At 48.4% G+C, this 27,249-nt stretch overlaps 1 protein-coding gene across 3 annotated transcripts in view; it reads left to right on the plus strand.

Moving 5' to 3' along the window:
• RUFY1 (RUN and FYVE domain containing 1) overlaps positions 1-27,249 on the plus strand; it is a 594,809-nt gene that overhangs the window by 187,184 nt on the left and 380,376 nt on the right. For all 3 annotated transcript variants that reach the window (XM_078653337.1, XM_078653336.1, XM_078653338.1), the window contains exon 6: positions 11,002-11,063. In XM_078653337.1, coding sequence (XP_078509463.1) covers positions 11,002-11,063 — 62 coding nt within the window. The remainder of the gene's footprint in view (positions 1-11,001; positions 11,064-27,249) is intronic.

The raw sequence follows: 27,249 nt of genomic DNA on the forward strand, positions 1-27,249 counted from the left end.
TACTTCTCAGGCACTCCCACGGAAGCAAGATACCCTCTGAGAATAGGTCCCCCCAAACCACCAACCCTGCTTCTTTAAGCGGGGCCACCAGACTATCACACAACCACAAAGGACTTTCTGGAAGACCCCAAAGGGGAGTCCTACTGCCATAGTAGCTAATTTCTAAGTTAACCATTAATTTTGCCCAAGTTTTTATAAAGCCCTGCAGAATCTTCAATTTAATTTTTTTAAAACATTTTTGGTTACCAAATTTAAACAAAAAACCTGACTGGCTAAGACCTTCCCCATCCAGCAAAGCCGAGAGCAGAGAACCCACTCCAGAATCGACCGGCATCTTTAAGAGCATTCGGGCATAAGATAGTGGAAACGCCAAGGCGTACATCTGCAGGTCTGTTGCAACCAGCCCACCCTTCTCTCTACGCCTCCTGAGTTTCTTCCAGGCAATCCTCGGAAGATGCCTGTTCCAAATAAAGGAAGAGATATCCGCCTGCAGCTTTGCTATCACGGAAGGATCAAAATAAAGAGGAATCGTGTTAAATAAAAAAGAAACTTTGGGTAAAATGGTCATTTTAATCAAATTTACTCTCCCCAAAAGGGATAACGGTAGTTGAGCCCAGGATCGCATTAACTGCCGACAGTGCTTTGCCACTGCAGAGAAGTTAAAGGCTACTAACTGATTTATATCCTTTGTGATATTTAAACCAAGATACCGCATTGAAGACCCAGGCTGAATACTAATTTCACAGTGGTCATCATTCCAGATTAAGATCTCGGTTTTTGAGGCATTTACCTCATAACCAGATACTTCTCCAAACCCTTGTGCCGCTTCCAATACTGCTGGAAGTGCGGTTTGTGCATCTGAAGAAAGAATAAGTACATCGTCCGCGTAGAGGGCTACCTTCCTCTCCCATCCCCTATAAGAAAATGACTTAATATTAATATCATCCCACAAGCGTTGAGCGAGGGGCTCGATATACAAATCAAATAGGAGAGGGGAGAGTGGGCAGCCCTGCCTCGTCCCCCTGGAGATGTTAAAAGGGTCCGATAGAGCTCCGTTAACCAGAACCTGAGCAGTAGGGTTCTGATACAGAAGGCTAATGGCTCGCCGGAAAGCCCCCCCAATGTTGAACTTAGCCAGGGCCTCCGACAGGTTTGTCCAATTTACCCTGTCGAAGGCCTTGGTGGCATCCAATGTTACAACAACCAGGGGAAGGGACGCAGCTGTAGCCATATCAATGGCGCCTATTAGATCATATGTTAATTCATAAAGCTGGCGGCCTTTTACGAACCCCTTCTGATCCTGATGTAACTGGTCGGGAGCCACCTCTGCCAGCCTCCTTGCCAGAACAGTAGCAAAGATCTTGTAATCTACATTTAAGATTGAAATTGGTCTATAAGACACACAAATGGAGGCTGGCTTACCTGCTTTCAGAATAAGGGTAATGGAAGCACCATTCCAAGATTCAGGGGGAGGCTGACCATCCAACAAAATTAGATTGAATAGAGTGGCAAGAGGTGATGTTATTTCTTGTTCTAAGAGTTTGAAGATTTCTACCGGTAAGCCATCAGTTCCTGCCACTTTCCCTTTCTTACCACTTCGGATGGCTGCCCTAACATCTTCCTCAGAGATCTCGCTATCCAAGAGGATACTCTGCTCAGCAGAAAGAGCCGGAAGACTAATCTTACTCAGCCAGTGTTTAACTGTTTCGGGGTTGATATTTTTATCTTCGTGGTATATCTCTTGGAAGAACTCTCTAAAAGCTAATCTTATGCCCTCGTCAGAAGAGATTATAGCATTACTTGTGGTTATTGACACAATATTATTGCGGGCCTGATCTGTTTTAGCCTTCCAAGCCAACAACTTCCCTGCCCCTTCCCCATATTGGAAATGGGCTAATTTGCTGGCCTCCCATCTTTGCTGAACTCTCTTGCCCAAGACTGAACTCAACTGCGCTTTTAAGACAAGCAACTTATCCTGGAGTGGTTTTAAAGTTGAGTCCATAGAAGCTGCCATGGCATCGATATCTAATTGTGTTTTTACAATGTCAGCCTCAGTGGATACAACTTCCTCCTTATATTGTTTAGAACGAAAGGAAACCTTGCCTGTAATAGGCCCCCTTAAAAAAGCCAAAAGAGTCCCAAACCACTCCAGACGGCGCCGAGCCAATGTTTATACTCCTAAAACTTTGAACCTCACTCTTAAGAAAGGAGACGTCATCTGGGTGTGAGAGAAGAGATCGATCAAAGGACCAACCTCTAAAAGAAATGGAAGGTAGCCCCTCACACTCCATGAAAATTGCTGAATGGTCGGACAGATGTAAAGGGAGGTAACTTATGGTCTTGACAGCATCCATCAGTCTCTGACTAATCAGGACGAAATCTATTCTGGACTGATGGTGATATTTATAGTTCCTAAAAGAAGTACCTTGTTGCAGTCCTGACCTCAGTCTCCAAATGTCCACGTACCCATATTGCTTCATGGAATTGAGCAAAAAGGTCCTAGATTTAGAAAGGACGCGAGGACGACTGCTAGGTGTTTTATCCAGGAGAGGGTCCAAGACTATATTAAAATCACCCGCCCAAATGGTTGCTCCGGAAAAGATAAAAGGTGAGAAAAAATGGACTCTAGAGAAGAGGGGTCATCAATATTAGGCCCATAATATCCAACAAGTGTGTATTGGGCCCCAGAGATGACCACTGTAGCAATGACCCACCTGCCCCCTTGGGTCCGCCATCTGGGCAATTAACCTTGCTTTAAGCTGTTTTTAAAAAATAATTGATACCCCTCTAATGTTGGAATTCTGTAAAGAAGACACCGCAAAATCAATCCATCTATTTTTCTTCACTAGGGCAAGAGATTCGACCTGTGGAAGGTCTTGTTCACAGACCTATTTTTAAAATTCCTGTGGTGTTAGGATTTTTTAGAGGATCTTTTGAAAGGATTTGCTCCGGTTAAATCGCCTTCTCCACCTCAGAACTTAAAATAGTCTTCACTAAATTGCTGAGTTCTCCTTTTTGAACCAATCCTCGTGTTTTTCTTGCAACATCTAACTTGGGAAGCTTTTTTTCTTGTATCTATAATTCAGTTTGGAGAGTGTGCGAGATTCAGACCCTATGTGGTCATGAACCCTACTCTGTGTTCCGTAAGAAGAAGTTGGTGATGTGAATTCATCCAAGCTTCATTCCCAAAGTAGTGTCAGATTTGCAGGTTAATCATACTATTTCATTGCCACTGTCTTTTAGTCGAGAGATCCCTTCCCACTCTGGATCTGAGGAAGTGCTAATATTCTAGACCACACTCTAAAGGTCTTGGACATTCTGAATATTTGTTTGTACGTTACAGGCCTGTTAGAATCGGTTTCTCAGTCTATAGTAGTTGCATTTTACTGTTACCAGTTGGCAAACAAATTTCCTCCTGGCACACCTACAGCTCACCTAGTAAAGTGACAGCTATGGTGGTTCTTCAGAGAAAGGTTCCCATCTCAGAAATGTTTTAAACTGCCACTTGAAGGTCTGTCTATGGATTCACAAGGCTTTAGAGTCTTGATTTTATCTCCTTGGCTGAAGTACAGGTAGTACAGGATTGTTTAATGAACCTGTTCGAGTAGGTTGTTGTCACGGGATCGCCCGTAGTATCCCCTGTGACTGACTTTCAGTCTCCTTCGCAGGACTGGAACGGGCCCTTTAAGGAGGATCTGGACTTCCCTGAACTGACGCCTGCCCCCACGACGTCAGAGCTCGTCGGCCTATCCCTGTCGAAGACATCGGAGAAAAAGGTGGACGCGGAAGAAACAAAAAAAAGCTGCCGGGAGCAGAAGCGGGGAGAGACGGAGAAGCCGAACGGACTGAAGAATTGTCGACAACGCGAAGGGACTCCCTGACAGTGAGGAAGACCCGGAACCACCGTCAGAAGGAGAGCCAGGAGGCCACCGAGAAAACGCTTCGCCCAGCCACGCTCAGGGAGACGCGTGGCTAAGCCAGGTACGGAGCAGGCTCCGGGCTCTCTTGTCTTTTAAGGGTCGGGACCGGGTAACTGGAGGGGGGACGATACACCGTGTGCAGATAACTTTACCACAGTTCTCTAAGCACCGTCACATCACTCCTTGTGGTGAGAAAAGTAGATGCTTATCGCGAATGTGTTTTTTTTGTTCACACTGGTGGTGGTTGTTCCCACAAACGTTACCCGCACTTCCTACCCCATATCACTTGTAGTATTCAGAGCAGACATCTAAATACTACCTCTCCTTTGTTTTCTCCTCGGGGCGAATACGGTGACGAGAACCAAGACTCCGGAGGACCAGGACCAAAGTAGGACGGCAGGACACCATCAGACCCGCTTTGTCAAGACTGACTCTGTTTTCCCATTTAATTCTGAATCATTACAAACCTCAAAATAAACCCTTTGGTGTGCAACTCACATTGTTGTTGGCTCCTTCCCTCCTTGTCAGCCCTCGCGGGTTACAGTTGTGTACATTTCTGCTCATCCCTTCGCTTTTTATGTGGGGTGGGTTTGCTATTTGATTCAGTGTTTATTACAATTAATGAGAATCCTCTGGAGGAGAAGAAAAGCTCACTTAACTGTCATCCTATTTCAACTCCATGGGCATCTGCATTACAGTTGTAATCCGGCCTCCCACCTCCACAGAAGGTATGAGGGAAGTACTTTTGTGACTTTACATCCAGGATACAATTATATCAGTAAAAAAGAACTGCCCTAACTGTCATGGTAATGATGGATTCTAAACTAGTAGGGATTTATTGTCACAATTCACAGACATCATTGTGGGAGCAGGTAACGGAATGTTCACTTTTTGAACTCCTCGTATGAGTATTTCTTGAAACGTGTTAATGTCAACGACTGGCGAGAATCTTGTTTTAGGAGAATCAGTGAAAGGAGAGAAACATCTCCTTGTGTCCGAGGACATCATTGTTCCTGACCTTGGACCTGTACCTGTGTCTGCATCTAGATGAATATCTTGTAGAAAAGTCTTGTCTGAAATGTGATGAAACTCTTGAGCTTGTTTCGGATCTTCAACGAGATATGGACCACTGTGGTGGAGATTTAGATCTTCTTAGTACTATAGGTGGCTTGCTAGAAAGTGAGCCCCCGAAGGCATTGCAGTCTGAGGAGGAAGATCCCAGGTGAGTGAGGTGGAGTTGTTGCTGGTGGAACAGGATGTTTAAATGGAGAAGGTTGTTGAGTAGTATGGTGTCTTGGAGAATCTGGAATGACTACTGGCGATGATGGTAAATATGCTCTTGAGTTTTCTGAATCTGAAGGTGTCGGAAGTCTCCTCACCTGTGTTTTCCTGATACAATCAACCAATTTAGAGATGGAAAGTGCAGATTCTGTGTGTCTTGACTTCGAATGGCCTCTTAAAGTTGAATGTCTCGGTTCCTCGCCACGTTGACTGTCTGTGTTTCAATATCGTAAGGCGCCTTCTCTTTGGCGTCATCCCAGTTCTTGACTATGAGCATGTTGCCACTATACCTCATCTCTACGCCATTGTTCTCGACGTCGAACGGGAACGTCGTCTTTTTTCTTGACTTACCCTCTTTTTGGATCTCCCTCTCATTGAGTCACTGTCAAGGTAGAGCCCTGGCAGAGGACTGACCCTATCCTCGTTCATGTGACACCCTACCTTCAGATAGTGCCTCATGCTGTCTGAGTATTTTGTCTCTTCCCTGAATGCAAATCTTCTCCCTGTCCTGCAGGGTATGCCTGAAGAAGGTGTTGCAATGTTGACATTTGTTTGCCATGTGACTGTCAGGCAAAATATACACAGATTATGGGGATCTGATGTTCCTTTTTTGGGCCACAGATTGGACACTTGTCAATAAAGATAGCATTTTATTTGCCTTAAAACACATTTTTCCAGTCAGAAAATGACAGAGAAACAGTTTAGGCGTCCAAAGGCAATTTGTGAAGCTGGTTAGATTCCAGTCTATAAAGATTTTTAGTAAAATACAGAGGCAAAAATGCCTAGGCTCAGTACTCCAAGATCCTGTCACAAGGAGCCGGAAACTGAGGTAACTGCCACCTGCTGTGCATAATGGGATACTGGAGGGGTTGCAAGCCGTAAGTAACATTTCCTTTCTTTTTCTTATTCTAGTCAAAGAAAAATAAGGATCCTAAGAGTAATTTGTGGGTCTTCAGTTCTTTCTTCAATGTTAGGATGTGATAAATTCTTCTTAGTTGTACTGTTGGGGAGTTCCAAATGTCTGTGGAGGCAGCAAAGAAATATCTCCTTTGTGCTCAACTCATTTGGAATTTCGTTGTTTCCAGGGGAAGTATGTTCTTGCTCCGTCATGCTCTTGTGTACCACTGGATAGCCTACTCAATTACACAAGATAACTTCCTACATGTAGTGCTTTGAAGGTGATTCAGCGGATTTTAAATTGTATTCACCTCTTCAGCGGTCAACAAACAGCTCCCTAAGAATAGGGAAGATGTGGTTGAACTTCTTCTTGAAAAGTAATTAAGCAATATGTCCCTTTTACTGGGGTTTTTACATTATGAGGTATACCCACCATAACAGTGTTGCAGACGTCAATTCTGGAAATAATTAGAGCATGAACAACTATCTTCCACTGTTTTTAAGCATGCAGATGCTTTATTCTTTTTAGAGAATGCATATGGAAATTTTCAAATCGTGTCACCTTTTTGATGTGGGTGATCGTCTACAGGGAAATCACGTAGACTCGATAGACTCTTCACTGTCTCGAACTTTCAATTACCAGATTATGCTTGGATCTATTTTGTTATTGTATTTGCAAGAGATTAGAATGATTTCCATTTTCTGCGGGTTTAGTTTCAGACGTTTCTATCATCCAGATTTGCTATTTCTCCAGTTCACACTGTTGAATAATGGTGTCTTGAATCATTGATAATCGTCATTGCCCAGGTTTAAATCACCCGTGTATTGATGTAGCTCAATGCCTGAATCTCTCATCAACAAACTTAGAGGTTCTACGTAAAGTATAAGTGACATTGGAGTATAGTTGCCGCCACGTTATGTGGCCATTCTAGAGAGTATATTGGACTTAATTTCCCAGATTTTAAAGTTTTACACACAGTGTTTGAATTATATGCTTTCATCTTCATGCCACTTTTGGTCTCCACTTCAATGTAGGAGAAAAGAGATATTGGACTTCCTTCCATGTAGTATGTGGTACAAAAGGGGGTGGTGATGGACGGAGCATCTGAGCCAATCAAGCACTCACACCCAGTCAAAAGATCTGGGTTTGATCCATCACTGTTCTTTAGCCCACTCTGCCACCCCAGTTCAGACATGGCTATATGCAAATCAGTCTGACCCTGTGCCTCATGGGAACAGTCCAGCCCGAACTGCCAAGCCATGCCTTCCCTGGACCGGAAACAAGCTTCCGAGGACTGGTTTCTGGCATTACAGCCGTCTTCAGCCTGGCTTGCTTGAATCCAGTGGCAAAGTGAGCAAGAGACTCACGTCTGAGCATACCCTGCCACACTTATGGCGGCCAAAAGCGGTACAAAAGGGGGTGGTGATGGACGGAGCATCTGAGCCAATCAAACACTCACACCCAGTCAAAAGATCTGGGTTTGATCCATCACCGTTCTTTAGCCCACTCTGCCACCCCAGTTCAGACATGGCTATATGCAAATCAGTCTGACCCTGTGCCTCATGGGAACAGTCCAGCCCGAACTGCCAAGCCATGCCTTCCCTGGACCGGAAACAAGCTTCCGAGGACCGGTTTCTGGCATTACAGCCATCTTCAGCCCGGCTTGCTTGAATCCAGTGGCAAAGTGAGCAAGGGACTCGCGTCTGAGCATACCCTGCCACACTTATGGCGGCCAAAAGCGGTACAAAAGGGGGTGGTGATGGACGGAGCATCTGAGCCAATCAAACACTCACACCCAGTCAAAAGATCTGGGTTTGATCCATCACCGTTCTTTAGCCTACTCTGCCACCCCAGTTCAGACATGGCTATATGCAAATCAGTCTGACCCTGTGCCTCATGGGAACAGTCCAGCCTGAACTGCCAAGCCATGCCTTCCCTGGACCGGAAACAAGCTTCCGAGGACCGGTTTCTGGCATTACAGCCGTCTTCAGCCCGGCTTGCTTGAATCCAGTGGCAAAGTGAGCAAGGGACTCACGTCTGAGCATACCCTGCCACACTTATGGCGGCCAAAAGCGGTACAAAAGGGGGTGGTGATGGACGGAGCATCTGAGCCAATCAAACACTCACACCCAGTCAAAAGATCTGGGTTTGATCCATCACCGTTCTTTAGCCCACCCTGCCACCCCAGTTCAGACATGGCTATATGCAAATCAGTCTGACCCTGTGCCTCATGGGAACAGTCCAGCCCGAACTGCCAAGCCATGCCTTCCCTGGACCGGAAACGAGCTTCCGAGGACCGGTTTCTGGCATTACAGCCTTCTTCAGCCCGGCGTGCTTGAATCCAGTGGCAAAGTGAGCAAGGGACTCACGTCTGAGCAAACACTTCCACACTTATGGCGGCCAAAAGCGGTACAAAAGGGGGTGGTGATGGACGGAGCATCTGAGCCAATCAAACACTCACACCCAGTCAAAAGATCTGGGTTTGATCCATCACCGTTCTTTAGCCCACTCTGCCACCACAGTTCAGACATGGCTATATGCAAATCAGTCTGACCCTGTGCCTCATGGGAACAGTCCAGCCGGAACTGCCAAGCCATGCCTTCCCTGGACCGGAAACAAGCTTCCGAGGACCGGTTTCTGGCATTACAGCCGTCTTCAGCCCGGCTTGCTTGAATCCAGTGGCAAAGTGAGCAAGGGACTCACGTCTGAGCATACCCTGCCACACTTATGGCGGCCAAAAGCGGTACAAAAGGGGGTGGTGATGGACGGAGCATCTGAGCCAATCAAACACTCACACCCAGTCAAAAGATCTGGGTTTGATCCATCACCGTTCTTTAGCCCACCCTGCCACCCCAGTTCAGACATGGCTATATGCAAATCAGTCTGACCCTGTGCCTCATGGGAACAGTCCAGCCCGAACTGCCAAGCCATGCCTTCCCTGGACCGGAAACAAGCTTCCGAGGACCGGTTTCCATGTAGTATGTGGCAGACGCTCTCATGCACTATATTAAAAATCAGAGAGAACTACACAGTTAACTATTTTGTTTAATGTTTTCTTTTTATTGAGTTGATCAGTACTTGATCTGCAACCATCAATTGGCTGTAATTTGGTTTTGTAGCTCTTTTAGTAAGGTAACACAGTAGAAAGTATTCCTATAAAAATATGTATCATGTTGTTCTGTGCGTCTGCTAAAGGGTTTGTGATAGTCCTTCACTGTCAATGAGTTAGTGTGGCACTTTAAATAGTGTGCACTATTGCCATTTGCAACAAGCATATTAGGGTTGCTAGACTGTGTGATGTCGAGGAAGTATCTTGTCAGAATGATGTCACTTACAAATGTATATTGCACTGGAATCAGTTCAAGAGTAATGAGGCCTACCACTATAGCCCTTCCCCTTAGCTAATCCTTGATGTTCAGAGTGGAAGTCCTTCAATAGGTCCTGAGCCTGTTACCACTGTCATCTTCACGTAGAGGCATCGCTGGATTATTGTTTGGTTGTGTGGCTATTGTATTATAGTATCCTGTGTCGCATGGCTTTGTTTATTAGTTCTGCATTATATAGATGCCTGTTTGATTGTCTGACTGTAAAATCTGTCTATAGAAATCTGATGTCTCTATCAACTTCTCTCTGAATCAGTTATTTATGTATTATGTAATTTTTATTATCAAAGCTTGCCAAAATCTCCTTGTTCTTGCTGGGATACTACATGTCTTTCTGGCAGGGAATACATTGTTGAACCTGTATCTTTCACTGTGGCTTGTGTGAGATGTGCTTAATATCTGTAAGCCAACCTCTGATGTTTTAGTGGTGAATATCTTAGCTGTAGCTCAGCCTATGAATATGCAGTACATGTGTGCATGTATTCTCAAAGCAGACCGCGATCTCAGTGGTCATCAGCCTCCTAGTATGTCTTCATCAGTTATATCCTGATTGTGGCACTAATGGTCTTCCTATTGAAACTGCGAATAAACTGGTCATTGATTGATTGATAGATTTCCCAGCCAATAGATATACATATTGAATTACCTCAAGGTCCCTTATTCAGATATGACTACCTGTTTTTATTTGGCACGTAATATCACATAGAATATGTGTTTCTCCCATGCATCACTGATACGTGTGCATTCCTTGTTGTGTCACTTCTGGATTATAGGGTTAAATATCGTGCTAAAGGCAAATGGAATACCATAAGAAAAGACCACAGTGCCATGGAAGCACCCTCTGGGCAATAGACAAGCAGATATTATATTAGCCACCCTTGATGGGTAGCATCTTCCAAGCTGTTTACATTGGAGGTGATGTGCCTCAGGATTTGGGCAGTGTCTGTTGTGAAGTGGTACAGGCTGTTCACCTTTTTCTATCTCAAATGCTTGACCTCATACCTAACCCTGTTTATTCTGATGTTCTTTAGCCATATGGCAGCAGGTAGCCAGACCATTCGGCTGCTTTCTACTCCTTTGGTATGGGCTACAGGGTGTTCTCTGAGTTCTCTGCTACACTGCTGATCCCACCACGTGCATGTTTTTCTACCTATTTTATACCAGCCCAGTGAAGGCCTTCATTTTAGCCTTAAAAACCACAATACAACATTACAACACCACTGTTGGTTGTGTTTTTTCACCTTTGTATTAATTCCCATTTTCTGGCAAAAAGATCATCTCTGTGTCATGCAATCTGCCTTGATGCCAGTGGTGACAATCTGTACCTCACGTATTGAGGCCTCTTTTCTTGTCTTTCATCCTGGGAATTTGTTGTTTTTCACAAGAAAAAGGGGGCCTCATCTTCACGTGTTTGCCAAACAGGCTTATTTTTTAGTTTGTGAATAAAATGTTTTGTAAGGCTCTTTATTCCCTTTTTTTATGGAAGGCAATGTTATGTTTATTTTTGTTTATTTTTCAGGTTGGAGTTATTGATTTTTCTTTATTCCTCAAGGATGCACAGAGCAGTGAGAATGATAAACAGTATGTATAAACTTTGTATCAATTAAAGCAAATGTTAATTGGCAGATGTATGGTAGCAACATGATATATTAATTAATTAATTAAGATTCAAAAACAGATGGCTCTTGCGATCTCTTTTAAATGTAGCCTAGGTCTCGTTTTCATGATCTTAACCTGATGTAGAGTCTAACAAGAAGTCCTCGATAATGTAGATTCTAGCTAGTGGTAGCAATGCTTTTGAATCCTGGAAACCCATAGTGTATATTACAGCAATTACTTGTCATTCTCATTTTAAGAAGCCATGGGGGAACTCTTGAAGTTTCACTCTGCAGAATTCCGCGGAGTTGCATAAAAACTCTGCAGTATTCTGTGGAGTTCCACGAGTGGGCTTAATCGGCATGTCATGCTGATACTTAGTTACAGGAGCTTGTCCCGTGCTGCAAAATCAGTGCAAACAGCAGGATGTGGTGTGTCCGAGGGTGCTGCTTCTTTGCTGTCACTCGAGTATTGAGCTGCAGCTTTCTCACATCAAGTGGCAGCGTTCTCACCTTAAATAGTTTGGGCTGACCGCATTGAGAAAACCTTAGCGCCTGAAAATCACCCTGGGGGACCACATTCTTGCTTGGGCTTGTCAACTTAGCGTTGGCGAGCCACATGCGAGAAAAACTCCACCACACAGAGAAGTTTTGCTGGAACTTGGCAAAACTCCACCGGCAGAGTGAAATGTATAGCCCACCCTTAAATTTTAGGTCTGGTGTGACAGTGCAGCTGCCTGGCAGATTTTTTCTCACAGCTCTGTGAAAATAAATGTATAAATACAGGTAATAGGCTTCAAATGAGTAAACATGTAACCTCAAGCAGTAGGTTATTTGCTAGTGGATTATTGATTCTGTAGTAGGGGATCTCTGTGTAAAGTCATAATCTAGTGAATAGTCCCGCCCATGTACGTGAACCCCGGAGCAATCAAAAATAATCTCTTAAGCTGTCTTCTTTGCAGTTCTGCATAGACACTTAAGAGAAATTCAAGACAAATAATGCAGCCTAACACTTCCAAGACTACAAAGGCCACCACTTCATCTAAACAGTGAAAAGGATAGGCAACAATGTCAGATTTTACACATTTTTACCAAGTTTCCCTCATAGTAAAAACTCCCCTTCACCAAAATCCTTGAAATGATAGAGAGGAAGGGTTGGACAGACAAGCCCCCAAAGGCTGCCATTATGTGTCTGGAAAAGGGATACCGTGCCTTTAAACGCCTCCTCGACGTCGACTTTTCCTTTTTCGACGTCGACCTCTTCGCCTTTCTGCTTCTCGATGTCGATGAACTCCTCGACGCCGGCTCTCTTCTCCTCGACATCGACTTGTCTCTCCTTGACGTCGAACGTCGAGTCGACCTCGACGGCGAACGGCGGTGTCGCCTCGAGGGCGAGCGCCGGTGCCTCCTGGACTCATCTCGACGTCGATGACGTGTCGACGTCCGGGATGTCCTCGACATCGACCTCGGCCGAGGTCTCGACGTCCTTCCCCTCGACGTCGAACGTCGACGACGCTTCGACCCAGAGCCCTGGGTCGACGGGGAACAGATAGTGGTCATGCCCCTCAACGCCGACGTCGAAGCCATCGACTTCGACCGGGACCAGTGCCTTTTCTGGGCCTTTTCTTGACTGGGGAGCCCTCCAGAGGCCGAAGCATGGGCAGAGGACGATGACTGAGTCCCTCCATGCCCAGACCCACCTGGTTCCTGATGTCTCCTCTGCTCCAGGCCTTGGAGACTAATCTTCTCCCTGTCACGCAGGGTCCTCCTTGAGAAAGATTGACAAATCTTACAGTCTTCAGGGACATGGGAGGAAGGGAGACAGAGTATGCATACTCTGTGGGGGTCAGATTTAGCTTTCTTCCTGGCACACTTAGGGCACTTATCGAATAAAGCTGGCATATTCGACAGAAAGAGTGGGCAAAACTAGCTAAAAACACAGCAAAAGGAAGAGGAAGACCCCAGATGTTGAGTGAAACACTCAAAACACTTAAAGTGTCAAAAATTGAAGAAAAGCCCAAAAAGGGAGAGCTCAATGCTCCAGGGTCCTGCTAGCAGGAGCTGGAAAAAAGAACTGAAAGTAAAAGAACTTTGGCTGTGCATCCTGGGATACCGAGGGTCTCTGGAGAGTTCCTTAAAGGCACGGTATCCCTTTTCCAGACACATAATGGCAGCCTTTGGGGGCTTGTCTGTCCAACCCTTCCTCTCTATCATTTCAAGGATTTTGGTGAAGGGGAGTTTTCTCTATGAGGGAAACTTGGTAAATATGTGTAAAATCTGACATTGTTGGCTATCCTTTTCACTGTTTGGATGAAGTGGTGGCCTTTGTAGCCTTGGAAGTGTTAGGCTGCATTATTTGTCTTGATTTTCTCTTAAGTGTCTATGCAGGACTGCAAAGAAGACAGCTTAAGAGATTATTTTTGATTGCTCCGGGGTCCACGCACATGGGCGGGACTATTCACTAGATTATGACTATAACAGAGATACTCCTACTACAGAACTGGAGTTACAGGTAAGAAACTACTCCATCTTCCATGGAACGCTCATTTCAGTATGAGGTGCTTTCTTGTAGCAGATGGCAGGGAACATTTGTTGGTAAACTCAGAAACCATCTGTGAAAGAAGGTATTGCCACTAAAAGCAACACACCTGTTGTGTACTTCTTATATATTCCTGTACAGAATCTGCGCGTGCGGATAACATAAACTGTGGGGTTGGTGCAAGACTGGTTCCGAGCACCCCCACCGAGAATGTTAGCCTGTTTGCATTAGCTAGCTCACAGTGCCACTCGAATCGCCTCCTATCAGGGAGAGAATAGTTTCTGGCAACCTTAGAACATGACAACCTTGATCCCTCAGAATCGTGGAAACAATGTACTACTTTTCGCTTTGTCACTTGTGCTTACTTATTCGGTCTCCGAGAGTTACACAGAAGAAACAGTTGGGCGAGTTTCAATAAGAATTAATTGCACAGTTGTTCTTCTAGTGTAAAATAGATGTGCTGCAACAGCCGTTAGATAGTAGCAGATATATATGATTAGCAGTACAGTGAATATAAAAGGATAGTACAGTTCTACCATCTTGCAATAGTCATGAATACATACTTGAATATAAAATGCACGATAAAAGAAAGTGCATACTCCTACGATGCCTATCTAGATGTACTTAAGTGTACCTAGCATGTGAGTAGGTGTGAAGCCAAGAATCCCTCTAGGTTTAGTCTATCCTCATTACCTGAAACAAGAGAGTGTGGGACCCCTTCCTGGTCTCGAGTTGGACACCCTGCGAGGGATGTACCAGACCAATGTCAGCTGGAGAGTCTGTATGCAGGAGCCTCAGCATCTCTGGTCAGTGTGTCGGCCTGGAAGTTTTGGTTCCCTCTAGCTAACACTAGCAAGAGGTGCTGTATTCATACAGAAAGTATCTAGGGTTCCTTTGTCCCATGTTTCTTGTATTAGCCATTATTGGATTTGAGCATGACGTATGGGATGAACCTTGTATGTAGATATTATGCAGGTGGTTTATCCCCTGCCTGGTTTCCAAGAACCCTTGTGAATATTCATTCATACTGTTTGAGTCTATTGATGAAGTTATAGAACACTATTGTTCAGGGGAAACCCTCTTTCTGCGCTCAGGACTAGAACTAGGTAAAGGTTCAATCCTAAAAGGCTTGTTACTGTGTAGTGTGCAGAGAAGGTAATGTAGGTGAAGGGGTATGATATTACCCGGGCCTATATTCTGGTACCTATATGGAACATAACACACCCTGCATTATAAACAAATGCTTAATTGAAGTATTAGCTAGATAAGTATGTAAATGCAATATATTTTTCAGTTGATATTTTTTTTTTATATTTACTTTTGTCTGCCAAAAATAAAATAGAAAAAAACAGATGTTATTTTGCATTTCCAGGCACATCTTAGTTGCGAGGCCGTTCTTTATTTCTTTATTATTCTAATGCTATTTGATTTGCTTTCAATACTGAAACTGTAGGTGCCTTACATGTCGAAAGTTGTGGGGTATCATTTTTGGATATCAGCAACAAGAACAACAGATCTAATCGGACGAGAGAGAATCTTATTGCTTGGTATTTAAGGAGCTATCATGCCAAAGGGCCAAGCATTTATTTATTTTTAATTATTTACTTCACTTTTTAATTTTACTCTCAATATCGAAATGACAAAAAAAATACATATGAAAATTGGCAACGTTTGTTACTTGAAAATTGCTTATATGCATGTATTAAAACATAATTTCTTATTACTATGAAAGCTATTTTTCAAAGAACTGTGGGTAAGCAAATGCCCTTCTCATGAACATGTGTATATCTGAAAACCTCTATTTTGGAAGTGCTGTACAATATAATTAACAGTGGAAGAGTTCTGCCACGCACGTGCTTGGCAGCGAAATGTTCAGTGTTTTACAAAATGACTGTTGTGGTAGCCATGGGAATTGCTGAACTATTTCCCTAATTCATGCTGCACAGGATAAAAGAAACATGTCAGGACAATTGAAAAAGCATCCAGAGTGAATCTATTACTAGTGAAATATAGACTTGCAGAAAGATTTGCCGTACGCAATTTTTATTAGCCTCAAAACCGTAAAGGTTTGCATAAACAGACATGTTTGAAAAGGTGTTAAATTTCATGTGTGAGACTGTAGGCCTCCTTGTGTTTTCGAGAGATTTCCTAAGGAATATTTCACACAAGTGAGATGAGATACAAGATGGGGGTTAACAGACAAGCTGTCTGTAAGGCAACTGCTACAACAAGGTGATGGATGGAATGCTTGAATTAATCTCCGCTGCTGGCCAGGGCCAGCCGGCCCTAGCCCAGGAAGCTGGAAGGGTGGGGCCGTTTTTTGAGCGGTGGGGGGCTGTTTTTAGGTCTCCTGGCGTTTAACAGCGCGTCAGCGCTGTGTCCGCCAGGAGATCTTTTGTCACTGACTGTGCTCCCCAGGAGACAGTACTGGCCGCGCGCATTTTGTCTCCGAGGAGGCGATTAGAGCTGGCCACGCGCACGCGAACGAGCGCTGTGGCCAGCTGCTGTCTCCTGGGAAGCTCCCACACGCATGCGCATTCACACAGACACAGACACACACACGAGCACCCATGCACGCACGCACATACATACATACATACATACAGAGACACACACTCTCCCATGCATACACACACACACGAGTGCGCCGAGGCCCCCCCCCGCCCCCCCAGCCTTCACACTCTCCCATGCATACACACACGAGTGCGCCGAGGCCCCCCCGCCCCCCCAGCCTTTTGAAACTTACCTGGGCAATGTCGGGGACTCTTCTCTCAGCACGCGGCGCCCAACCTCCTGCTAGCGCGGCCCCGGGTCTCCACACCGCTCACAGGAGCCCCGGGCCGCGAGACGCATCGACTCCGCCTGCCTCCTCTTCCGGTCTGGACGTGGCCCCGCCCCCGTCACAGGCGACCGTGCCTGACTTCCGGGGCGGCCTCCGTGTATTCCGTCCGTGGATTCTTTCCGTCTTCTGTTAGCTATATATTATCAGCTATATTATTTACTTATATTGTAAAGCACTGGCTTGTGATCCGAGTCACTCCATAGTACTGTAACATCTAATGATGCAGAGCATGAGTAGCCCAAGCCATTTCTTGGGAGTTGTGGGATCTTCTCGTTATTTAGGATCAATCGCAGGGGGAAATAAGGGAAGGGTGAAGTCCAGACATTTCGAGCATGGTTAGAAAAGCTTCCTTGAAGAAGTGGGCATTCATCTTTTTCTTTAACACTGCCAGACCCGGAAGGCTTGTGAGGTGTGGTCTCCGTGAGTGCCAAAGTTGTGCTCCCAGCACACAAATCAGGCACCCCTTTTAGTCCTCAAAATACTAAGAATGTCTCTGATTACTAAAGGTGTCAGCCACTTACATGATGTGACACCAATACCATACTTTGAGCCGAGAAGTGAAGCATTTATATTTGCAGTGTGATCACAATGGGTAATAATTCCAGAAATGTAATTTTCCTGGCTAACTGTATAGCAAGGCACTCCTCAGGCCGTCACTGCATATTGCGCTCATTGCCACAAGTGGCCCCAAACATACGCTCACATGAGCATTAGTGTACACAGATGACAGCACAGGCCAAATTACTGTACCATGGGAATCACCCAACAAAATTTTGTAAATTGTCCCCAACTGGAGCAGGTAGTTGTGTCCAGAGGTGTTTAGCTTTCCAACCTACATTTGACTGTAAAATGAATCTACATAAGGAGATTACCTAAGGGATACTTTGCGAGTGAAAGTTGAGCTGACCCATCAAAATCAATATCTTGTTCATAGTCACCTGCTTATCATAGATACAACTAGCTATTGAGTTTCTAAAATCTGCCAACCTACCACCAAGAAAATAGCAAATAGCTTTCTAGTCAATCAATACCAAAACAATCCCTAGTGCTCTCTAGGCCAGAAGTCCTTCCATTTATGAAGTGAGTTCATATGTCTTTCTAAATGAGAATATTAGCATTTCAACAGGTAACCAAATTGATATGCTCAAGACAGATCCAAAAACAAGAAATCCTTTTGTTAATCAATGACGTTAGAAGTAGTGAGTAGTGAGTGCAGAGTAGTGAGTAGTGAGTGCAGAGTAGTGAGTAGTGAGTGCAGAGTAGTGAGCAGTGAGTGCAGAGTAGTGAGTGCAGAGTAGTGAGTGCAGAGTAGTGAGCTGCCTCAAGTGAAGTACTCTGGTACCCAAGGATGACTAGCAAACAATATTATTCACAACGTTGCTTACTATTCAGCAACATTTGACAGTTTGCAAATCATCTTTATACAACAATTCAGAGTTTGATAACAAGTTAATGTAACACATTGTAATATACAATGCCAATAGCTCAAACTTTAAAGCTGGGAGACCTATTGCATTGTAAATGCTTGTTTATTACTGGAGGCCATTGTACAGCAATGCTGCAATATCGGCCTAGAGTAACAAAAGCAGCAGTGCTGAGGGCCGTTTTTTTTAAGCAGCAGTGCTTGACAATTGCGCCCCCCGCGGTGGAGGCCGGTCTGACAACATTTTCAGGGCTGTGTTGGGATCACAGTCCGGCCCTGCTGCTGGGTATCGCTTGGGGCAGCATTCCAATCCATAATTTTTCGCCCATCATGCTACCTCTGTTTGGACCCAGCCATATACAAATCAGCCTTGACCCTGCTCCAATCAGAACAGTCCAGCCCAAACGACCAGGTATAGCTGGACGATGGTTTGGGATACGGCCCGAGCGATTGCCAGTGGCTAACATAATTTCAAGTATTCGGTGCACACCTTTGTTGTTGCAGTGTCTGTAAGACAAGCATTTGCTAAAGCTAGCCCCCACAATATCCTGCTTGTTTCTACAGGATGTTCTGAAGCAGCTGACCTCTACTCTGTGGCTCCTCCTTGGAGAACATAAACTAATACTTCTCATAGCACATAGTACAACTTGAGATTGAAAACTTCATTGGAGACAATAAGTCTGCACATGCACCCAAGCATTGTATAATAATCATGGTAAAATCAATTCCCCAAAGTATAATTTAGGTGCAATAAAAGCATTTAGTGAGCATAAATTCCCAATCCTGAGTGAAGAACGCAGTATTACTGGAATTTTGCAATTTTAGAACTCTCTTACTAATGGCGAAATGCCACCTATGATTAGTGGCACACTCTACTTTGTTCATGTCATGAGTAAGTGCCATTCCAGCCTGTGAATGGAGACAGAACACCCCTAACAAGAAGAGCTCTAGGTTCAATCTGTGCAACGCCTGTCACCCCGCCATGTCGGTCACGGACCCCCACTCAGGGTGACTCCGGTGCCTGGAGCTCGACCACAACACAAAACCGTGCTCCGATTCCCAGGCCATGCCAATGAAGGCTTGGAGGGAGCAGTCCGTAAAACTAATCGCGACCCAGTGCCACTTATGTCGGCTCGTTTAATGGAGAAATACCACCAATGATTAGTGGCACACCCTACTTTGTTCTTGTCTGGAGTAAGTGCAATTCCAGCCTGTGAATGTAAACAGAACACCCCTATATTCATTGGGCCAGGCATCCACCGATGCGGAGACCAGTGCTGACTCAACCTTCCCAATTCTGAAGGGTTAGGGATGGATGAGGAGGATTGGGAGGGGGAGCAGGATCCCTTAGAAATCCCACAACCTCAGGATATAGTCTGGTATGAGGAACTGGGTGATGCCAGTGGCCTGGACACCTCCCCAGATTCTGGCATGCTGTCTCCACCTAACCTTCCTACGGAGGAGGGGGCATCATTTGCAATGGTGGTGCAAAGGGCTGCGTAGGTCCTGGACCTGCAGCTTTCTACAGAGGCAGTCAAGACTAATGTCTTGAAAGAGGTCCTGCAGCCTGGTGTCTCCACTCAGAACCCTTGCTGCCTTTCAATGCAGCCTTGACGGAGGTTCTTCTGGGAACCTTGTCCAAGAACAGCACAGGGGCTCCTGTGAACAGAACGATTGCCTGCACCAAGTGACCCAGCTTTCCTCACGACCCACCTCACATAGCTTGGTGGTCCTAGCTTTCTGTGGTGCGTTCCCTTCCGCACCCCCGGACAGGGAATCCAAAAGACTAGAAAGCTTTGTGAAGAAAATGTTCTCTTCCGCCAGTCTAGGTTTGCGGCTGGTGAACACTGAATGCCTTTTGGGCCGTAATTTCCATTTGATATGGGATACGGGTATGCAGGTGCTGTCCAGAGCTCAAAGGAGGACCAGGTTCGGCTCTATTAAGCAACTTTAGACAGGAGAGATGCAGCGAAGTTCGCCAATCGCTGTGGCTTGGACACAACTCACTCACTAGGTAGAGTGATTTCCTTGATATGGCCATAGGACACCACGCCTGGCTGAGGACGTCTAGATTTTCGGGGGATGTCCAGGCTAATCTTATGGACATGCCCTTTGATGACTCCCGTCTCTTTGGAGACCAAGCAGATGCAGCTCTTGAGCATTTTTAAGGACTCATGGGCTACGGCCAAGTCCTGAGGCCTCACCACAACATCCCGGCCTGTGTATGATTTTCTCTCCTTTCGTGGCTATGCAAGAGGCTTCCAACCATGCCTACCCAGAGAGCCCTGCAAGTTCAGCAACCTTTGTCGGGCCGTCAACGCGTTTCACCCCGACCTCAAGGCTTGGGCAGCCAGAAGTCGAGCCAAGCCACAATCCCCTCCGCCACCACAAAACCTTCCTAGTCTGATTCCCCTGGATCATACAAGTCCAGTTGGTGGCAGGATACACCATCACCTCCACCACTGACTTGACATCACCTCAGACAGGTGGGTATTGCAAATAGTCTGATGGGACTACTCCCTCCCCTACAAGACTATACCTCCATCTATGCTTCCATTGTACAGTCGTCTGATGGAGTATCATCTTATTCTGCTCCATGAGGCAGGCAAGACTCTCTTTCCCCAGGGAGCTATAGAGAAGGTTCCTGGACCAGAATAGGCACTGTTTGTTATTCCTGCTATTTTCTGGTTCCAAAGAAGGACCAAGGCCTTTGCCCTATCCTTGACCTCTGAGCCCTCGACTGCTTCCTCAAGAAGATCAAGATGCTCACCGATTGCGTTGGACTTGCATGATGCCTATTTCTATATTCCTGTTCTGCCTGCCCATCATTGCTACCTGTGGTTTACGATGGGCCTTAATCACTTTCAGTTTGCCCTGCTCCCCTTTGGCCTCACCAGTGCCCCTCAGGTGTTCACAAAGGTGATGGTGGTGGTTGCAGCCAATCTACGAAGATCAGGGGTCTAGTCTTCCTCTATCTCTGTGACTGGTTACTGAAGGCTGGCTCCTCCCAAGCAGTCGTTTCGCAACTCCAGACAGCAGTGTACCTCCTGTAATCGCTGGGGTTCACTATCAGTGTGCCGAAGTCACACCTGACTCCCTCTCATACGCTTCTTTTTATCGGAGCAATTCTGGACACCGTGCAGTTTCAGGCTTATCCTCCTTAGCGGCGAGTCCAGGATATTCAGGCTATGATACTGATGTTGCAGCCTCTATCCTGAATGCGCTGAGAATGACTCTGATGCTGATGGGCCTCATGGCCTCCTGCATCCTGCTTGTGGGCCATGCCAGATGGCACATGCAGGCTCTTCAGTGAGACTTGAAGTTCCAGTGGGCACAGCTTTGGGGAAATCTTACCGACCTGGTTCAGATATCGGAGGGCACTGCAAAACGCATTCAGTGGTGGCTAACAAACAGTGATTGAGTCCTAAGCAGAACCCTCTCCTTTCCCCACCCAGATCTCACAATAGTTAAGGATGCTTCTCTTCTGGGAAGATTGCGGCCTCCTGGGAGAAGTGGAGATCAGAGGACTCTGGTGGAAGCCAGGCTCCCTATCAACCTGTTGGAGCTTCAGGCAATCCGATTGGCACTAAAAGCCTTTTTACCGTCCATCAAGGTAAGGCTGGTTCAGGTGTTCACAGACAACACTACCTTATGGTACTGCAACAAATAGGAGGGTGTGGGGTTGTGGACCGTCTGTCTAGAGGCCTTGCGTCTCTGGACTTGGCTGGAACCACAGGGCATTTCCCTGGTGGTTCAACATCTGGCCAGTTCTCTGAATGCCAGAGCAGATGAACTCAGCCGACAGTGCCTTGCGTATCACGAGTGGCATCTCCATCCAGAGGTGGTGCAAGGATTCTTCCAGCGGTGGGGAGAGCCTTGATTAGATTTATCTGAAAGAGACACGTTAGTATTAGAATCCTTACCTTAGAATATCCCCAGGCGTCAGACTGGATCCGGAAACTTTTGCGTAGCAGTACCCTTGCGCATCGGTAGGCGTCGCCTGCGGCTCCGCGTCCTTCGTCGGCGTCGTGGGCGCCGTGATGACGTCGTCGGAGTACTTAGACGCCGCCTCCACGTGCTGACGTCAGTTCTTCTTTTTTCCGCGCCAGCAAGCTCAGATCTGGAAAAAGCAGTAACCCTAGTCAATTTTTGACTAACTTTTTGATCGTTTTTTGATAATTTCTCGAAGCCTTTCGACTCCGATTGGTGCCGTAGGGATGCCCGGCTTTAAGCACTGCGAGGATTGCGACCGCACGATGTCGGTCACGGATCCTCACCACCTGTGTTTAACTTGTCTAGGCGTCGAGCACGACGACAAGGCCTGCTCCGACTGCCGGGCCCTCTCTTCAAAAGCCAGGCGGGAGCGGTCCCGCAGGCGACTCGAACTCCGGCAGTCGGTCCCGCGCCGCGAGAGGTCTCGGTCCCACGGGAGGTCGAGGGACAGGTCGCGGGCTCGGAGCCACCACAGCTCCGAGAGTAGGCCGCACTCCTCCGGGTCGAAGTCGTCGTCAGGTAAGAAGCACAAGAAGTCCAAGAGGCGTCATCGCTCTGCGGACTCCCCCCGACGCTCGCGCGATGCGGCCGGGGGTTCGGGTGACACCGCCCATGCGGCTCCGTCGGAGTTGCGGGCGCCGCGTTCAGCTCCACACCCTCCGGTCCCTGGGCTCAACGCGACGCCGGAGGAGATCGAGCGCTTCCTCATGGCCATGAGTAAACTCTCTCCTCCGACGGGCTCCGCGGCGCCTTCGGGCCCAGCGGACCCGTCTGGGGCCTCTAGCGGGTTGGGGTTTTCGGCCCGACGCCGTCGGGTGCTTCGGGCCCCGACGGCGCCAACGCCTTAGGGCCCGCGCCGCAGGTTCCCACTATCCCGGGTACAGTGGCCCCGGCGCCACCGGCGCCTTCGGGCATGGCGCCGCGGGATGCCGCTAGACCTTCTTCGGGATCTGGATCGTCGCCGGTGGACCTTACGACCTCCCCGGCGTCGCACCATCAGGTGTCGCCTCTGTCCCCGATGCCCCCTTCATTCCTGTTCCGACGTCGGGACGGCCCCGATGGGCGCCGCTCCAGACGTCGTTTGGGGAGTTTCACTTCTATGAGCAGGCCCCATTAGTTGAGAACCCCGAGTTACAGGAGATGGGTGATGAAGGGGATTGGGAGGGGTCTGAGGACCCTCTGACCCGAGAGTGTCAGTCTCATGAGGACTGGGCAGGAGACCTTGGGGAGGCCAGTGGCCTGGACACCTCTCCAGACACTGGTTTTGTCTCCCCTCCTACCGTGGCTTCGGAGGAGGGGGCAACCTACAGTGTGGTGTTGATGAGGGCTGCCAAGGCCTTGAGCCTTGAGCTCCCCGTCGCGGCCGTGAGGACTAATCTCCTCACTGAGGTCCTTAAACCGCAGTCAAGGTCGGCCGAGCCTCCGCTGCCCTTTAATGAGGCCTTGACCGACGTTCTTCTGGGCACTTGGTCCAAGCCCGCTACGGGTTCGCCCGTAGATAGGAACGTGGCCAGACGCCACCGTCCAGCCCCGGGCGACCCATGTTTCCTGTCCACCCATCCCACCCCCGAGAGCCTGGTCATCCAGGCCTCCAATTCCCAGACCGCATTCCCGTCGGCGCCGCCGCACAGGGAATCCAAGAGGTACGAGCAGTACGGTAAAAAGATCTTCTCCTCCCTTAGTCTGGGACTGCGGTCTTCCAACACCGCATGCCTCTTGGGCCGCTACACCCACTCTCTGTGGGATACGGTTGCGGAAGTCCTGCCAGAGTGTCCGTTGGAGGTACGGGCCAAACTCGGCCAAGCCCTTGTGGAGGGCCGGGATGCAGCCAAATATTCTATCCGGTGTGGGCTGGATACCACCGACTCACTAGGTAGAGCGATGACAACGACGGTGGCAGTCAGACGCCACGCCTGGTTGAGGTCCGCCAACTTTTCGGCCGATGTCCAAAACACACTGATGGACATGCCGTTTGATGGCCGTCGCCTCTTTGGCGACAAGGCAGACCATGCGCTTGAGCGCTTTAAGGACTCCAGGGCTACGGCCAAGTCCTTGGGCCCCTCGGCCCCGCACCAGCAATCGGCTGCTTTTCACTCCTTTCGTGGCCACGGAAGGGGTGTACCCACACGTGCTGCCAGCCACGCTCCGCAAGGTAATACCCAACGCGGTGGTGGCCGTGGGAACCGCCGTCCCGGCGGTCAGGGACAACGGCGAGGTCAGTCCACACCTTCCCCCGCAGCATCCGCCTCTAAATCCTCCTAGTCCGTGCTTTCAGGCCCATGTGACGCCAGTGGGGGGCAGGGTTCGCCATCACCACCTCCACTGGCGCACTGTCACTTCGGACAGGTGGGTGCTGCAAATCGTCCAAAGGAGCTACTCCCTCCCCTTCGAGGCGACTCCTCCAGCCATGCCACCTTAGAACCACCGTGTATCGGGGGATCATTTGCGACTTCTGCAGGAGGAAGTTACGGCCCTCTTGGCCAAGGGGGCCATCGAGCGCGTTCCTGGGCCAGAAGTAGGGTGTGGTTGCTACTCCCACTACTTTCTGGTACCCAAGAAGGGCAAAGGGGGCCTACGCCCTATCTTGGACCTAAGGAACGTCAACGGCTTCCTCCGGAAGGAGAAGTTCAAAATGCTGACACTGGCTCAGGTCCTAGCTGCCCTGGACCCAGGAGACTGGATGGTAGCGTTGGACTTGCAGGACGCTTATTTCCACATCCCCGTCCTGCCGGCCCACCGGCGCTACCTGCGGTTCACGGTTAGCCACGAGCACTTTCAGTATACCGTGCTCCCCTTCGGCCTTATCAGCGCCCCACGGGTGTTCACAAAGGTGATGGCGGTGGTCGCAGCTCATCTGCGCAGGTTAGGGGTTTCAGTCTTCCCCTACCTCGACGACTGGTTGTTGAAGGCGGGCTCGCCCCAGACAGTCGTCAGCCACCTCCAGACTACGCCAGATCTCCTGCACTAGCTGGGGTTCTCCATCAATGTGCCGAAGTCACACCTGTGCACCTCTCCGAAGTTCCTTTTCATCGGAGCGGTTCTCGACTCTGCGCTTTTTCGAGTTTATCCACCCGAACAGCGGGTCCAGGATATTCAGGCTCTGATTCCCATCTTTCAGCCGTTATCCCGGGTCTTGGTCAGGTTGACGCTGCGGCTTCTGGGGCTGATGGCCTCCTGCATCCTACTGGTGCATCACGCCAGGTGGGGGATGCGGGCCCTGCAGTGGGACCTGAAGTTTCAGTGGGCCCAGCATCAGGGCAATCTGTCCGACCACGTCCTGATCTCGGAGGGCACTGCGAGACAGCTGCAGTGGTGGCTCACGGACCGTGATTGGGTCAGCGGCAGATCCCTCTCCCTTCCCCAACCGGAGCACGTAGTTGTGACGGACGCGTCCCTCCAGGGTGGGGGGGGCCACATGGGAGAGGTGGAGGCCCTGCTCCACATCAACCTGTTGGAGTTACGGGCGATTCGTCTAGCACTGAAGGTATTCCTCCCCTCTGTCCGGGGGAGTGTAGTGCAGGTGTTCACGGACAACACCACCGCCATGTGGTACTGCAACAAACAGGGCGGGGTGGGGTCGTGGACCCTTTGCCAGGAGGCTCTGCGCCTCTGGCAATGGCTGGAACGCCAGGGCGTGACCCTGGTGGCTCAACATCTGGCAGGATCTCTAAACGCCAGGGCAGACGAGCTCAGCCGTCGGTGCATGATGGATCACGAATGGCGTCTGAACTCGGACGTGGCGCAAGGCCTCTTTCAGCAATGGGGAGAGCCTTGGTTAGATCTATTCGCCACCGAAGAGAACGCGCAATGTCATCAGTTCTGCACGTTGGAATTTCCAAGGCGGCACTCGCTCGGAGACGCTTTTCGTCGCGAGTGGAGTTGCGGTCTATTGTACGCCCTTCCGCCTATACCACTTCTGCCCAGAGTGCTGAAGAAGATCAAGCGCGACCGGGCCCAAGTCATCCTTGTGGCTCCGGACTGGGCACGAAGGTACTGGTATCCAGAGCTACTCAGTATGTCAGTCGATCCCCCGGTTTGTCTGCCTCTTCAGGAGGACCTTCTGTCGCAGCAGCAGGGGACGGTCCTCCACCCGAACCTGTCCAGTCTCCACCTCCATGCTTGGAGATTGAGCGGTGACAGTTGAGGCCATTTGACTTGCCTCCTGAAGTCTGTAACGTCATTCTGGCAGCCAGGCGACCCTCCACAAAGTCGGTATACGCCTGCAGGTGGAACAGATTTGTGGCATGGTGCACAGCAAAGGCTGTGGATCCTCTTGCTGCCCCTCTTTCTGAGGTTCTTCTCTTCCTTCTTTCTCTTGCCCAGCAGGGCTCTGCTCTGGGCACTATCAAGGGCTACCTTTCTGCCCTTTCAGCCTTACTAAGGCTGTCTGATCAACCTTCTTTGTTCAAGTCCCCTATTGTAAATAGATTTCTAAAGGGCATCACACACACATTCCCTCCTGTTCCGTTTGTGATGCCTCAGTGGGACTTGAACCTGGTTCTTACGTTTCTGATGTGCGCTCCCTTTGAGCCACTTCACAACTGTCCTCTCCGCCTTCTTACTCTGAAGACTGCTTTCCTGGTTGCCATCACCTCTGCCAGGAGAGTGAGTGAGCTCCAGGCCCTTTCTTGTACTCCACCTTTCGTTTCTGTCCATCCGGACAAAGTGGTGTTGCGTACTAAGCCATCTTTCCTGCCCAAGGTTGTCACGGCCTTCCACATCGGGCAGTCTATCACCTTGCCAACCTTCTTCCCGCCACCGCATCCCTCTAAAGAAGAAGAGCGGCTCCACCGTCTGGACCCAAAACGTCCGTTCTCATTTTACTTGGATCGCACACGCCAGTTCCGGGTGGATGACCAACTCTTTATGGTTACGTGGGCGCTAAGAAGGGGAAAGCGGTGCACAAGAGGACCATCTCCCGGTGGATCATCTTGTGTATCCAGGCATGCTACTCCTTGGCTAAAAAGGAGCCCCCTGTTGGATTGCGGGCTCACTCTACCCGCAAACACAACAATGATGGACAGAATGTGGATCAATGTCACACATTCACCCCAGTCCAAAGATCTGGGCCCAAATCCATCGTTTTTCCACTCCACACCACACTGGGTTAGACAATGGCAATATGCAAATCAGCGCTGACCCTGTGCCCCATGGGAACAGTCCAGTCCGAACTACAAAAGCCATGTCCTTCCCAGAACGGAAACAAGCATCCGAGGACCGGCCCGGTTTCGAGGTAACACCTCTCATCAGCCCGGCTAGCTTGATTCCAGTGGTGTGGAGTAACTGGGACTCACGTCTGAGCATCCCCAGTACACTTAGAGCGGTAACTGCAAACACAACAATGATGGACAGAATGTGGATCAATGTCACACATT

Source organism: Lissotriton helveticus, chromosome 7 (assembly GCF_964261635.1).
Source record: "Lissotriton helveticus chromosome 7, aLisHel1.1, whole genome shotgun sequence".
Lineage (NCBI taxonomy): Eukaryota > Metazoa > Chordata > Amphibia > Caudata > Salamandridae > Lissotriton > Lissotriton helveticus.